This window comes from Lissotriton helveticus, chromosome 8 (genome assembly GCF_964261635.1).
Source record: "Lissotriton helveticus chromosome 8, aLisHel1.1, whole genome shotgun sequence".
Taxonomy (NCBI): domain Eukaryota; kingdom Metazoa; phylum Chordata; class Amphibia; order Caudata; family Salamandridae; genus Lissotriton; species Lissotriton helveticus.
Window position 1 is genome coordinate 1,228,493,815 of NC_136069.1, and position 15,454 is coordinate 1,228,509,268.

General features: G+C 44.1%; 1 protein-coding gene across 3 annotated transcripts in view; it reads right to left on the bottom strand.

Moving 5' to 3' along the window:
* Positions 1–15,454, bottom strand: part of TSGA10 (testis specific 10) — a 529,263-nt gene that overhangs the window by 212,965 nt on the left and 300,844 nt on the right. For all 3 annotated transcript variants that reach the window (XM_078658208.1, XM_078658209.1, XM_078658207.1), the window contains exon 12: positions 6,475–6,530. In XM_078658208.1, coding sequence (XP_078514334.1) covers positions 6,475–6,530 — 56 coding nt within the window. The remainder of the gene's footprint in view (positions 1–6,474; positions 6,531–15,454) is intronic.

Below are 15,454 nucleotides of genomic sequence, written 5' to 3' on the forward strand. Positions count from 1 at the left end.
GGCTTCTAGAGGGGCCAGTTTGGCTTGGAAAAAGCGTAGACATAGGCTGTCGAGGGTGGCTTGGCTTTCCCTGATTTTCATCTGTATTCCACAGCATTCCAGTTTAAGAATATCTGAATGCTATTGGGGAAACCCGATAATACTACCTGGGGCAGGGTATTGGTAGAGGTTCTAAGGTCTAAGGTCTGAACTTCTTCTCTGGTGTAGGGTGAGAAAATTGGTTGGTGTAGGCTATTATTCTGATTTTGCACCAACCAATATGGGACTCACCGGGTACTCAAGACTGCATGACAGACCAGCTGAGTCTTCCACTACGCCGCACTGGGATTGCTACCTGGGGGGATTTGATTGCAATGCAAGGGTTGTTACTCTGGGAAGCCCTCATATGAAGAGTGGTGGATGTGCTATCTAGGTTTAAGTATGTCAAACTGTTTTCCTGTTTTTTGGCCTCAAATGCAGAGATTGGGGGAAATTAGGAATTCGAGTCCTCCCTTTAGGACATTAGATCTAAAAAGGAAGAGGTTGTTCTTTGGTACTGGAAATTCCTGGAAGCAGATGATAAAAAATTAGAATCAGCCCTCACGGTGGGGGAGACACCTTCAGTCAATTTGGTGTGAATCTTTGAAATTACTATATTTAGTTGTCAAACCAGCAAACCAGAAGGAAAACCATTTTTTCACTATTAATAGACTGTATTTGATACCTTAAAAATACCTAAATATAATAATTACTGACAAAATTACTAATATTATTTCTTAATTGGAAACTTTTGATTTACTTTCTTATGGTTTGAATAGTTATTAATGAGTTGATTCACGAAACAATGATGATTTTAATGCATTGAAATGTTCTTGCTTAGGCTGCATTATTTTATGGCCTAGCAAAACAAACCTTGACATGTTTCTTTCAAATGTTGCTTTAACTATTCCTGCCTAATGTAACAATTTGACTATGAATGAATTATTACTCATTGTGTGTCTGAATTGGTGGGAACTGATCCTTGGACTGTACCCATGAAGGAGCTACAAATACATTTGTTTTTTGTAAGTAACCTGTGAGGAGGGCAAAGAATGGGGTTTCTCATCACTAGCTTGGTAAACAATGCTGAAGAAGCAAATGGTACCTGACAAACGAAAGATGACTGCGCAATGGACAGACCACTGTGGTCCGATTGCTGATGTTACAACTGTATCATCTATAATATAAAGACAATCTCCCTAAAGGAGGCGATGTAGAGGACAAGGATTAGATTGGAGATTGAGATCCAAGAGCTCTTTAATTTTTGGCTCTTTTTGCTCAATGACTTGGGATGCTATTCCAGCTGCTGTTGACAAGCCGAACTCTATGCTCTGATTTTGATTTTACAATGAACTTGTTTACTAAACTCTTTTGAACAGAATTAGTGAGATACTAAATATGAACTTTCCCGATTTTTGTTCTTTCCCCATTTTCTTGGACATTTCACTAGAGGACTTTAACTTGATCCTTTGACCCTTTCCAGAATGAGGTTTTCCTCCTTTCAACCATCCTCCTGCCTTCTTTGGTAGTAGGAATCCATAATGCTAAACCATCCTCTTTGCAATCCTTTGACTAAATGTGTAGTTTTAAACTACGCGTTATTGGAATTCTAAATGATCTACTTAAAATGTTGCATGTATGCATTGATTTTGGATCACTAAAACAATAACCAATTTATTTAAATGTGTCTGAGTCTGTTATTGTGTCCGGATGTTCTATCTTTAAACAGTGCTATTTATTATTGATTCTAGACCTCTTCTATTCTGTGCCACTGCAGAACTCTTAGTATGTATAATTCTGGCTAACTGACCTTCTTCAGGAAGTTGGGCCTACTTATTGGAATACTTTATATTTACAGTATGGTTCTGAGAGTAATTTCTTTGAATCTCATTTTGAACCTGTGAGTTGGCCACTAATTAATGGTCCTTATTGCTTGGCTAACTGTGGTTTGGACATCCTAAATTCTCGTCCCTCATTCTGACTTAAAAGGATTCATCAGAGGACCAAAGCCTCTATGAGTATAGTGTAAATCTGTGTTCAGTAGAAATTCACAAAAAGATAGTTTAATGGGCCCGGTGCGGAAGTTGAAGTAGGGAAAAAGTTTCCTTTACATCAACAGCTTCTTTGAGAGAACAGGATTAATCTTAATAATCACTAACCTGAGTATTGTGATTAGCGTACTTCTTGCCATAAAGAGCTTCAATGCTTTATCATAGGAAATAAGCACTATAGAAATGCAATTACAATACGAATATGCTTTCCATTAACTACCTGGTGAGTGATAGGTGTAGTAGGCATAGGGATGGACCACAGCCACCCACTATAGACGATTTCATAGCCTCGTCCATTTCTAATAGTAGATATTTAGGGATACTTTTCAAGCTGTGGCCGCTGCAGGTAAGAGCGGTGGGGCTGGCTGGCGGGGATTTCGAGAGACGATCCCATGGGAAAATGTATTATTTATTTAATTTACCCTTGTGGTTGTTTCTCGAAATCCCCCCCCGTGCCCCCTACCCCCAGCCCAGCCCCATCGATCTTACCTGCAGCAGCCGTACATTTCCCTCTGCATTGACCAAAAACATGAAAGCAGTGTCCGGAATAAAGTAAGTAGTAGTCACCAAAGAAGGCTGTTGAAAGTCATCAAGAAAGTCCGCAAAAGAACGTTTAATGCCAACCGGGATGCTCTGCTGCCTAAGAACATGAGACCCCAAACTAAGAAACCAGTGTTTGTATCCACCTTCAACACCGTATCACACCAAATTAAAAAGTTGGTTCTGAAGAATTGGAAGATACTCAATACAGGGGGTATGAACGTAGAGACACCTCTGTTTTCCTTCAGACGCAGTCAGAACTTGAAGGATCTTCTCATACACACCAGACTCAGGGATCTGGGACTAACAAGAGAGAATACTACTGTGACAGGTTTACCCAAACTGATCGGACACACACGTTGCGGTTCATGTAGTGTCTGCCACTTCACTAACAACTCTACTTCTCTTGATCTAGGGCTCCACACTCCCTGGGAACAGAGATCTCACACCAATTGTAATTCCCAGGGAGTGATCTACTTACTAACCTGCCCTTGTCAAAAAAAGTATGTAGGGATGACAAGCAGAAAGGTGCGCACTAGAATCACGGAACATCGGAGCACAATAAGATGTGGCAAGACAAACACGAAACTCACAGCCCACTTTTTTTAAACTGGACACAGTATAGAAGACCTTAGATGGACCGTGATAGAGAAGGTAAAACCTGGAAGACATCAAACAGATGACCAAAGGGTGTTACTCCAGCGAGAACAGCGATGGGTGTACCGCCTGAGAAGCCACCTAGTGGGATTAAACGATGACATTCCATGGCAGGCATTGGGAAGACAATAAACATAACATTTTGATGTAATACTGACATGGATATTTTGATCATTGTCTAATTAGTAAGAACTGAAGACATTCTCTATACACTAGGCTCCTGTGGGAACTTCTGGTGCTTATTCTCTTTCACCAAATATGGCTTTCGGTAGATTCCAGCTGTGGTTAGATTCTACCATCTATATTGGTTTATATCGTTTTCATGTTATTGTCATAACAAAATTATTATCGCAGATAGGACCGCCCGAAGTGCCCTTTGTTTTGGCATTGGACGAGAGTGACTATTCCAAGGGGACTGTACCATTGAACATCTGCCCCACCTGGTTGGGCAGCCCTTATGAAATACTCCGCTTGGGACTCCCTATATAGTAATGTCACACTACTGGCATAATTCTCGGCTGGTACTCATGGTTAGTTATAACCTAGGTGAAGCAATATGAAGTACGCCCATCAAACATCCCCCATTCCTCCCAGCCCCGGGGTACCTATATTGATTGGTAATGCCCCCTTCACATCATCTATGCATTAATTTTGAGTGCGGGCCCATACACTTGGGGCGTGGGGTAATTTGACTTCAAATTATCGAATGACGAGCTCTCTCGATATCAACTTATCATTTTAAACACTCTCATTGAACTTTACCGTGCGAGCAAGCTTGATTATGGAGATTCATTGACCTTGTCCATGGGTGATAACGGGGTGTGCTTTGTATACCAGCCCCCGTGTCTTTGCGATTATGTTGACAGACTGGGGATATAGTCGGGTACTACATTTCCCGACAGCACCCAAAGGATTACCATGCCTCACGGCATGACGTCCTGGCGCGTTTGACGTCCGTCGGCTGGGGCGGAGTAGGAAATGGTTCTTCCTCTCTTTTCTCAGTAAATACCCTACCTGACACCGCGTTCTCGATCTACGCGGTGCTCCAAGGTACAGGAACTTTCGGCAGGGCTAGCCTCAGAGAATGGTAAGGAGGACGGGTAAGGGTTGCAGAGACCGGCTCCTCGATTTGAGATTTGAGCGATGCCGGTACAGCAGAAGGATTGACACTAAATATCCTCTACGCTCTATTCCTTCGTAGATTGTGTTCGTAGGCAGACCCTCCTGGCGGACACCAGTACGAGTTTGTGTAATACATAAACTCGGTGAGTTTGATCTACGAGTGGGTCACTAGCCTAGATGGAGGCTTTTTAACGACGTGCCTGTTTTTTAGAGTGGTTCACACGTGGGGTGTGTGTGAGTTCATGGGAGTCCAAGGCTTGGCTATGGTAGCAAGAGTGTGTTGCATATATCATTACAAAATCACTAATCAAATGACATGAATGAAGATTAATTGATTGAAGCTATATCACCCGGAGTGTTTGAAGTAAAGAAATCCGGGCTGCAACACCATATACATGAGTTTTATAATGGAACTTTTGTGAGCATATTTCATTTATTTTGAGTAATACCCTATTTAGAGAAACAGAAATCTAAAGGGATGAGTTGAGTGAAGGGGGACAGAATATGTATCTCTAGCACCACTCTTTGCTCTTTTCTAGTGAATGTCTTCCCCGCATTTTGGGGTCTAATCTCCACTGAATGATCAGAAGAGCTGGAGGAGTACGGATCTGCTAGACCTACTCTAGTCTGGAGGCCCTGTGACCGAACTACGGCAGGGCGTTAAGTGGTTCTGATCGCGACAGTCCAGATGAAGACGGAAGTGACCTTTTGAGGCACAATTCAAGCGGTCGAAACATGTTGACTTCAGCAGTGGTAGGAGGGAAGTCTTGAAGAACCTCATTTTCTCTATAAGGCATTTTCCCATCCTTTTCTTATTTTTAATCCTGATAGGGGTATCAAACTGTGTCTAATAAAGTAATTCTTTCTATTGGCACCCTTAATCAGTTTTAATCACATCCTTACTGCACTTTTTTGGTCGCTATCCACTAGGTGTTTACTGCACGTTCTATTACTCATGTGTGTTACTCATTGTACGTATTGACTTATTTGGTTGTACGTCTTGTAGTGTGGAATTTAATATTCTTTTCCCCCTCCCTAATGCTCCGCCCTGGATGTGGCTACACCAGGGCGTCTGTAGCAGGCCCTATGATGAAGCATGTCACATACCTCGGTATGTGAGTGAGGGCAGTTTTTCCAAATTGGATAATTTTCCCTTGTTGTGCTTTTGTTGTGTACTCTATATACCCCTCATGTGTGATCATTCTGTTGAAAGTGGGGCCCATGTGGGATCCCATGCAGCTAGGAAGAAAGGAGTCCGCTGGAGAACATTAGTAGTTGCAAAGGAACAAAGCTAGCATTTCAATATTGACGGTATTGGAAGGGGGAACAGAGGTTATATCTTTCTGATGCTAGCAGGAAGCCCCAAAGGTACCTCTTAATCCAAATCCAGGCGCTACAACTGCCAGGGGAAGTAAGAGTGAAGTCGAGATGCCTGTGGGTTTAGCTCGTCCAGATGTCCACTCTATCTTGGTACTGTGCTCTTTGGCATATAGGCTTTGTTAGAAGTGGTGCACAACCCAATTCACTTAAACTTTCAGCCTTTTTTAACATCAGTATTTTTTGTGGCGTAAATTTTGTTTGTTGAGTGTCCATCCTTTTTTTGGCCCCCTGGGAAGGAGCTCATGGTGACCATGGCTCCTCCATGCCCTCGGTTGTGACAGCCAATGACCTTTTCTCCTTTCCTGGGTGCTTTGTGGTGTTGCAGGCAAGCTCCGATATTCCATTGATTATTAAGAACAAGAGATTGTTTTAATGTGGTAATAACCAATTAAACGAAATACAGACATATTCAGAAATTACATGAATGAAAACAACCTGGTATACGAATAAGTCAATTACTGCAGCAAATGAGAGCGTTGGGGAAGAAGTATCTTTAACCCTGAATAAGCAAAACATACATTTGTCCTCAGGTCAAAGAAGCAAGGGTGAATTTCCCTGCATACACCAAAAAAGCAGATCATACAGACATGCCCATATATAGCAATTGACAGTATGCAAATTATTTTAATTTGCCAAAATGTATATTTATGGTTCGATGTATTCTTCCATTACCACTTTTAGTTAATGTATATCATGTAGGACTTACCTTGAGGCATCTTCCAGGTCTGCTGTCGTAATCCTTAAATTTGAAACTGTCTTCTCCTTTAAAACAAGTTGGGAGACAAACAGTGATAAAAACAGATGATGTAATTGGTTAAAAACATTAATGGTAATAAATAGAAGTAAACAGTCAGACTTATACAATTATTGTGCTTGTGTATCAGTTGGTAAATTAACTCTTTGACCATAAATATGGCCCCACACATCTCATTTGTGGTTGTTGTAATATTTGACATCAGACATATATGTCTATTACTTCAATGTGACTTTTATCTTATGTTTCTTTTATGGTTGTTGACCGAAATAAAGTATTTACTGACATCAGACATATGCAGCTCTCGCTCTTTCTTACAATAACCTAACAAACAAACTACTTTAGTCAAATGCTATCTGAATATCTAGCTGTTCCAGTTCTGTGTTGTTGGTATTTGAATTTTACACAATTACATGCTGCTGCTTAGCTTCTGAAGCCAATCTAAAGAGTTTCCATTTACTGTTACAAGTGCTCTTCATCTGTATTTATGTATTGTCTCTGCATAGTGTAGGAATTAGCATTTGTTTTAAGTTGTAGATTGGAAGCGAGAGCTTCTACAATCAATGATAGTAATTTTCAGAAACTAATCTTTTGATGGTGCTGGCAGTCTTAAATCTAAAAATATAAATATTTCTTACAGTGGTTTACCACACATGACATAATACATATCAAAATTCCAATAAATCTAAATAGATACTTGCTGAGCCTAGATCTACAATTAAGCACTTCGCTAGATGATGGCATTGGTATTCCAGATACAGCTTTCAAGCTCTACACAAATCTTGGTGATCTTAAAAAGCAACATCCTACTTAACCCCATGCGCGCTGCGGGTTTTCCTGCTGTGCGCTAACATTCGCGAAAAAACGCGTTACATGACGAGCTCAGCTCGTCATGAGCGTACGACAGGCGTAACTCATGACGAGCTGAGCTCGTCATGAGCGTGGAAGGGGTTTTAAACAATTTAGTAGCTTCAGTTTGCATGATGTTTGCGTGGTTTGGAATCACTTCAAAATTATTTTCCTTATTAAATTGACAATAGAAAATATGGACACCACCCACAGATGTGCGGAGTATGTAAATGTGCATTTACAACATTAAAGATTCGTTACGAGTGGCCTGTTAAATTACGATCCTTTCAGAAGCACTTGTTTGCTCATGGATCTTAGGGCCAGATGGACGATCGTTCTTTGCTGTCGCAAACAGGAAATCGGCCCGCTTGCGACAAAATTGGTCAGGCCCAAGTACAAACTCTATTTTGCGAGGCGGTAACCAATTATCGACTCGCAAAATAGGCTTTGGGACTTGCTATTAGGAAGGAGCATGCCAAGGGCGTCCTTTCTAAATAGGGAGCCCAAATGGTATGTACCATTGTTTTGCGACCGCATGTTCAGTCGCAAAACACTCGCAGTTGGGAGAGACCAAGTCACAAATGGACTTGGACGCGCGTTTGCGGAGCTCCGTCCCTCTGCGGTCTTTACAGCTTCTACGCCCAATATTCTAGCGGCTAACAGGCTTGCCCGCAGAGGTGAGGCCCCGAGAATACATCAGGGGGCCCCTGAGGACTCGGAAACTTGCTGAAAGCATCACTGATGACTCCCAGCTCTTTGAGAGGAAGCGGCCACGCCAGGAGCGGCTGCCATCTTGGGCGCTGCCAGGAGGCCTGACATTTACAGTCTGCTTTCCCTCCCCCTGTCAGCTCTGGGGGCGCCCATCCGAGGGCGGCGCTGCGGCCAGGACCTACTCCCCCCAACGGAGAACCCAGAGGCCGGTTTGCCAAGACAGAGACGGGGATCTGGCCTCAGGGGGTCTGCCGGCCTATTCACACATGGTGGGTGGGCTGTGCTCGGCCCCGGCTGTATGGGGAAGCTCTAGTGGCCAGTCCCCAGGGAGAGCTCGACCTGGGTGGATGCCCCTGGTCTTTCGCCACCGGCTGCATCTGTTGCTGGCCGCCATCACGGGAGAGAGGGATCAGCTGAGGTGATGGCGCAGCCGGGCCTCCTGCCACACCCCTCCCCCAGTTGTTGGGACTTCTCTGGACCCCCTCACAACCAGCCTTTCACCCAAGCCGGACTCTGGTCCCAGCCTGGGATCCTCTCTCCTGTCTGTGACTCCTGTGCTGTGCGCCTTGGGCCTTCCTCACTTGGAAAACCTTGTGAGAGAGATCTGGGCCCGATTATCACTGGTAGAGGAAGCTGGAGCCTGCCATTACACTCTGCGATGACGAAGGGACGACAAATGTCTGCCTACAGGTAGGGAGATCAGCTGCGGAGACCACGCAGCGGTGGGCCCCTATCCCCCCTCCCTCTCCTGCTGGGCCCGCGGTGCTACCTCTGGGGCCAGATTACCTGCTTCTTTGCCCTGACCCACAGGGCTTACATTGACCCCTGTTTAATTAACATACCAATTGCCTAATTACTGAGACGCTCTGGGGGACCTACTGAATTCGGCTCAGGCCCAGCGGATAGTGTGGCCCACACGGAACTCTAACCAGGCACATACCATTGCGATATTTTCAAGTTCTTGACCACTGCACGCGGCAAAGGCTCACGTGCGGATCCTACTTTCGCCCCCACACACCCGGTCAGGAGCCTGCTGCCGGCTGTGGTTGGCGCTCCTTGGGACGTTGAACCACGTGCAGTGTTGTCTCTGTCGGGGGCTGGAGGGATCAGCTGTGGTGATCGCACGGCGGGACCCCATGTGTGGTGGGACCCCCCTCGGGACCTAGACTTTTGGAAATGTTTGCAGCATTGGGGGGGTGAACATCGCGAGGAGTGGCAGAGATGCAGTGCTGAGCTTAAGGGTCTCCAATATACCTATGTGCACCCGCCGCTGACCTGGGCTCTTAATCTCCTCCTTTAGGCTGAAATCTAACGAGGCCTTAGAACTGAACTTACAACCCTATACCATGTGCGCCTCCATACCAACGCTCTACCAACTGGCTCCCGAGCTGGGGATCTCGCCTGTGGGACCCACCAAAGGATAGAGCTTTCTTCTAAGGGACGCCCCAAATTTCCTGGTCAAACTGAGCATACTTCGACCAGGAAATATGGGGCGTTCCTTAGAAGAAAGCTGTATCCTTTGAGACAGCAAGCACACTTGCTGTGCAGAAACTCTAAACACTAGCGAGCAAAATTTGAAAACTAAACCGTGGAAAGGAAACTTATGAAGTATAACGAGAGAAAGGCTTCCTTATATATTCTTACACTAAACTCCTTGAATATTCTGCTTTATCCCGCACTGATCGGTAGGAATAAATACATTGAATTGTGCATTTTCAAAAGAAATCGCTTTGGAAAGAGCGTCTGTAGTTTCCTACTGTATGGGAAAGTGCCACTTTTGATAAAAAGAACGCATGAATAGCAGCTACTGGCCCTGATTCTACAAATCCTCTTCTTTTGTCCCTTGGTTGCTGTGAAATATATGTGGGTATCTGGAAAGGTCCTGATGAAGGTGGTCTAACTACTGTTCACATACCGCCGAAACGCGCGCTGACCCTATGCTAAGCCTTGTGCTTTGAACATAAGAATCAACTTGCTCGTGGAGGCTTTTTTGTCACACATAACCTCCACCTTGTTCAGATGATGTTTGTATGAAGCTTGTGTGAGTGTGAATGTGCTTGAATGGTTGTGTTATGGATGTATTTATATGAGTTAGTCCAGGGTGTGTTTCTCTTTCTTTTTCATGTGGATTTGTATATGTGAAATTGTATCATGTACATTTTATGTAATTATTGAAATGATTTTGCTTTTTTTGTACAAGTGTTCATAATTAATCTTTTGCTACTTATAAGAAATAAAGAATGAAAAAATAAAGTAAAAATAAAATTTTATAAAATATACAAAGAAATAAAATATTAAAAGTAATGAAAATTAAAATGTTAAGTGTCACTGTCGTGATTATATGTATGATATAGCCCAGGAGAGATTAAGTCTCTAATATAAGTAACAGGTAGGCTACGAGGGAGCATATTTAGTGTTTTCTGGTTCTTTACCCTCTTCTCCCTAGCCTGAAAGTATAACCTTTAGAGGGGGTCCCCTATTTTGCAGTGTCATTTCTTCTATAGCCATTGCACGTTCCCGAGGAGCCCGCCTGGTCAAACACAGCTTAACCAATGACATTAAGAGCTTGGAACGCAAGGATCATGTCACACCTTCGATAGCACACAAAAACCACCTCACCATGTTCCGGGGTCAATTCAGACTACTTTGCACTTATAAAGCAAAACGTGCTCTTATGTCACTTAAGCAGAGATTTTTCGAGGGGGGGGGATAAGTTAGGGGCTCTCCTAGCATGTCACATCCGGGTTCAGGATGCTAAAGTTCATGTCTCCAAAATCAAACGTGTAGACAATACCTGGGCCACACCTGAATGGGACATGGGTCAGGTCTTTACCGATTCGACACTGAGCTGTACCCTGCAGCCCCCCACTCGCCTGACAAGACCTCCTCTTTTCTCAATGCATGCCCTTGGGACTCTCTGGACCCTCAGCATGCAAAACCACTGGAGGACCCAATTATTTTAGACAAAATCCATAGAGCATTGAAACAACTCCCAACAAATAAAACTCCGGGCCCAGTTGGCCTCCCGGTTACCTTTTACTGTGCCTTTCTCCCTCAACTCCAGGACCACCTGCTTCACCTTTTTAATACATTCTCAGACACCACAGGACTTACTCCCAAGATGTCAGAAGCTGAAGTAGTGCTCATACCAAGACCGGGAAAAGACCCTTCTTTATGCACCTCGTTCCAGCCTGTCGCGCTACTCAACACTGATGCCAAAATATACACTAAGATACTAGCGAACCTCCTTGAGCATTATCTCACACAGCGCTCAGTTGGGGTTCATCCGCCACCGCCAGGGGGCTGACAATATTTGGCGAATTGCCCATCTTATTGAAAAGGTCCAAAAGCGAGACATCCCAGCCTGTCTGCTATCTCTCGACACAGAGAAGGCCTTCGATCGCGCTGACTGGCAGTTTCTCCGAGCAGTACTCCATAAAATAGGCCTAGGGCCAACAATGATGTCTAAGCTAATGGCCCCTTACACTTCCCCTGTAGCGCGATTCCGAATTCATGGTCAACTTACGCGCTCAATCTTGATTCACAGGGGTACCAGGCAGGGCTGCCCACTCTCCCCTTTCCTGTTTGCCTTAGCAATGAAACCCTTGGTTATTACCATCCGCCAATCACCAGACATAAAGGGCATACCCTTTGGGGGCCATGATCATAAAGTGTCCCTGTTTGCAGAAGACCTAATACTCTCAATTACTGCTCAGGCTACGTCTATTCCAGCCTTATGCTCGCTTCTCCTTTGAAATAGCCTCAGGCTTTAAGATCAACATGGCCAAATGGAGGCCTCGCGTGTCCTAATCTCCTAGAATACTACTGGGCACCCATCTCCGATGCATATCTAAATGGGTGGTTCGGGAGAGTGAAAAGCATTGTTTCCACATAGACCGGGCAGTTGCTAGTAGACCCCTATGGGAGGTGGCATGGCTCTCCAGAACGGCCAGTTCCCGCAGTGCATACGTTAGAACCCCGACACAAACAATTCTCGAGATATGGGACAAGATCGCGGTCTCTAGAGGCCTGAAGACCTTCCCCTCACCTACCACATCCATCGCCCAGAATCCCTTGTTCCCTCTGGCTTTACGACCACATCCATTTCCTGAATGGAATCAGGGGGAGTGCTGAGTTATCCAGGACCTCTTTGAAGGCGATAAATGTAAATGTTTTGGCCAATGCCAATAATCCTTCCATGTCACCGAGGCCATCAGACTTTATTATTATCAACTTCGCCCCTGGTTGCTCACCCCCAAATACACTAAGGAAGCCATCCGACCGCTTATGGCCTTTGAGTCTCTAGTTCGAACCTTCGAAGGCGCACACAGTCTAATTTCTCGCACTTACCAAGTATTACAACACTTGCAACCCCACCGTCTCCATACATACCAAAAACAATGGCTCATGGACACAGAAGAGGAGCACTCCCAGCAGAACTGGGAGCATCTATGGAGCGACATCCCTAGAATTTATACGAGCACTACTCAGCGCGAATCAGCATATAAGCTAATGACTCACTGGTATTACACCACTGCACTTTTACAAAAAAATCCTTCCTGCCCTCTTCTCCCTCTGCTGGAGGTGCCAATCAGCAACAGAGGACTTTATCCACATCTGGTGGACGTGCCCACTTGTGAAGGTGTTCTGGAAAGAGGTTCTAAGCCACATCAAGCATACTGTGGGGTTCCCTATCCCAAACTCCCTCTTGGTGTCCCTAATGGGCATGAGACCAGCGCAACTCAAAGCCATGACGCATACCGACTGGCGCCTTATCATGCAGATGTTGGGAGCTGCAAAACAAACTGTAGCCCTTCATTGGGAGACAACATCTTCTCCCCCAATATCTGCCTGGTTCTTACACCTATGGCATGTCATGGCATTGGAACTTCTGACAGCCCGCTTCACCTGTACGGATACCAAATTCAAACATACTTGGCAGCCACTTATCACTCATCTCGCCCAAACTGCACAAGCCCGCTATGTCCCCCCTAGGCTGTGAGCTCTCCCATATTCTAGAGAGAACGCCCGACGAGACCCCTTGACGTTGGAGGCGGACAGTGGCCCCCTTCTTAGTAAACGACATATATAGGTGTGAATGATTGCCCCTAATCCCCCTTCCACCAAAACTGACTCGCCCTACCTCAAATCTTATAGATTTCTGGTTTCCCCTGGTTCTCCTTTATTATTTGAAATATTTCCATTTTTCATTCTCGTAAACGGCACATCAAACGGAAGCAACTGATGCTACTTTGGTCTCACCGGAGCCTTTTTAGGCTCTTTACTTGCATTGGCCTTACACTACAGATTTGAATGCCTTGTTTCACCTGCACTTTGACACTGTATAAGAAATGTCCCTAACCTACGTAGCACTGAACACTTCCTGCAGCGGCCCATTGCTTTACTGTATTCAATGTTTGCAATTTGATATGCTCTCATGCATACTACAGCGAACAGGTCTATGCCTGAAAGGAAAAGTTCCTTAAAACACCCTTTAAATGTACCTATTTCTTTGCAACTTGCTGTTATCCGTGATGTACCACTTGAAGCTTGATAGCTAAACGCTACATGTAAGGCATATACTGGTTAATGTCCTGCTTAATTATGCTGCGCTCCAGCTAACTTATATATGAGATGATGTATGCACAATTACTGTCTATAAAAACAAAATATTTAGATTTTTCTTCTGATAAACAGAGTTGAAACAAAAGTCAGCGGTACACAGGCCTATACTCAGGCTCTATAATGCTCCATAATAGGAGTCAGTTTGTACATCTTGAACTCTTTTATTTCCAGAAGGCTTGGACAATTGGGTTTGAATGCTTACATAACGTCCTAAGTGTACTACTGCTGCTATGTAAATGCCTAATGAAGCCCTTTTTCTTTTCAATTGCATTTATACTGTAATGTTTTTTGGAAGATTCAATAAACAGAATTTGAACAAGAAAAACACTTGCAGTTTACCAACGACATCAAGTAAGTAGTAAGCCACTCACAAACGGGAAGGGGTCCCCGGGGAACCCCTTCCCCTTTGTGAATGGGTGCGAAAATATTTTTTAAGAGCAGGCAGTGGTCCCAGGGACCACTGCCTGCACTTGAAAAATGAAACTTAAAAGTTTAATTTTTTCTTGTTTGAATGCATACCATTTTTGTTTAATGAAAATGGGCTGCATTTTTAAAAAAACTGCTTTATTAAAAAGCAGTCACAGACATGGTGGTCTGCTGACTCCAGCAGGCCAATATCCCTGGGAGTGCCAGCCATTCCTAATGGGTTCGCTAATAGCACCTGCCTCATGATTATTAATAAAGCAGGCAATTTGCGACTCCATTAGGAATCGCTAACAGTGTCTGAAACACTGTTGTAAATTACATTTTGCGAGTTGCAAATTGTGAGTCACAAATCCACGCAATTTGTGACACGCAAAATGTACGGGTTGTACATCTGGCCCTCAATTACAAGTGGTGTGATGTTTATTGCACCCAGTACTTACCATGGGCCAGATGTCCGACAGTTTATTGCGATCGCAAAGTGGCATATAGCCTATTTGCAACCGCAGTAAACTGTGGCACAATGTATAACCCCTATTTAGTGAGTCGCTAATCTATTAGCGACTCAGAAAATAAGGTTATCGACTCGCTATTAGGAAGGGGCGTGCCAAGGGTGTTCCTTCCTAATAGCGAGTGCTATTGCCATGTATGAGTGTTTTGCAGGGCACATTTGCAAAACGCTTGCAGTTTACCACCTACTTCAAGTAGGTGTGTAAACCATTCGCAAACGGACCCCTTTCCCTTTATCAATGGGTACGCAAATATTTTTTAAGAGCAGGCAGTGGTCCCAGGGACCACTGCCTGCCCTTAAAAAATGAAACTGAAAAGTTTAATTTTTATTTTTTAAATGCATCCCGTTTTCCTTCAGGGAAAACGGGCTGCAGCGAAAAACCAAAAAACTGCTGAAAACTAACAAGGGGAAAAAGCTTGGTTTTCACAAGACATGCATATTTTGGTGTTGGATTTTGTCCTAGCGTTATTATTGCATCAAAAGAGTGGCCCATTTGGAAAGAAGGCATGGGCAAAGGACATATTTTGTGTGATGTTTCACCCATTATTTTGGGATGGCCATTTAAAATCCTGGAGACTTCATTTGGATTGCTCCCATCCCACAAGGTTTCATCATACAGTCAAAATCAATTCGAACAAAAGAAGTGTGAGTAGAAAAGGGCTCTGCCTCTGTCTTGCTCCCACCGCGATAAAATCGTTCTCCCAGACTATCTAGTAATGGATGTCTCAGAGATAGCTCAAACATAATGGGCTGAAAACAGAATTCAATATTTTTGAGACAACTGCAATATTTAGGAAAACTGCTCCTTCCTTG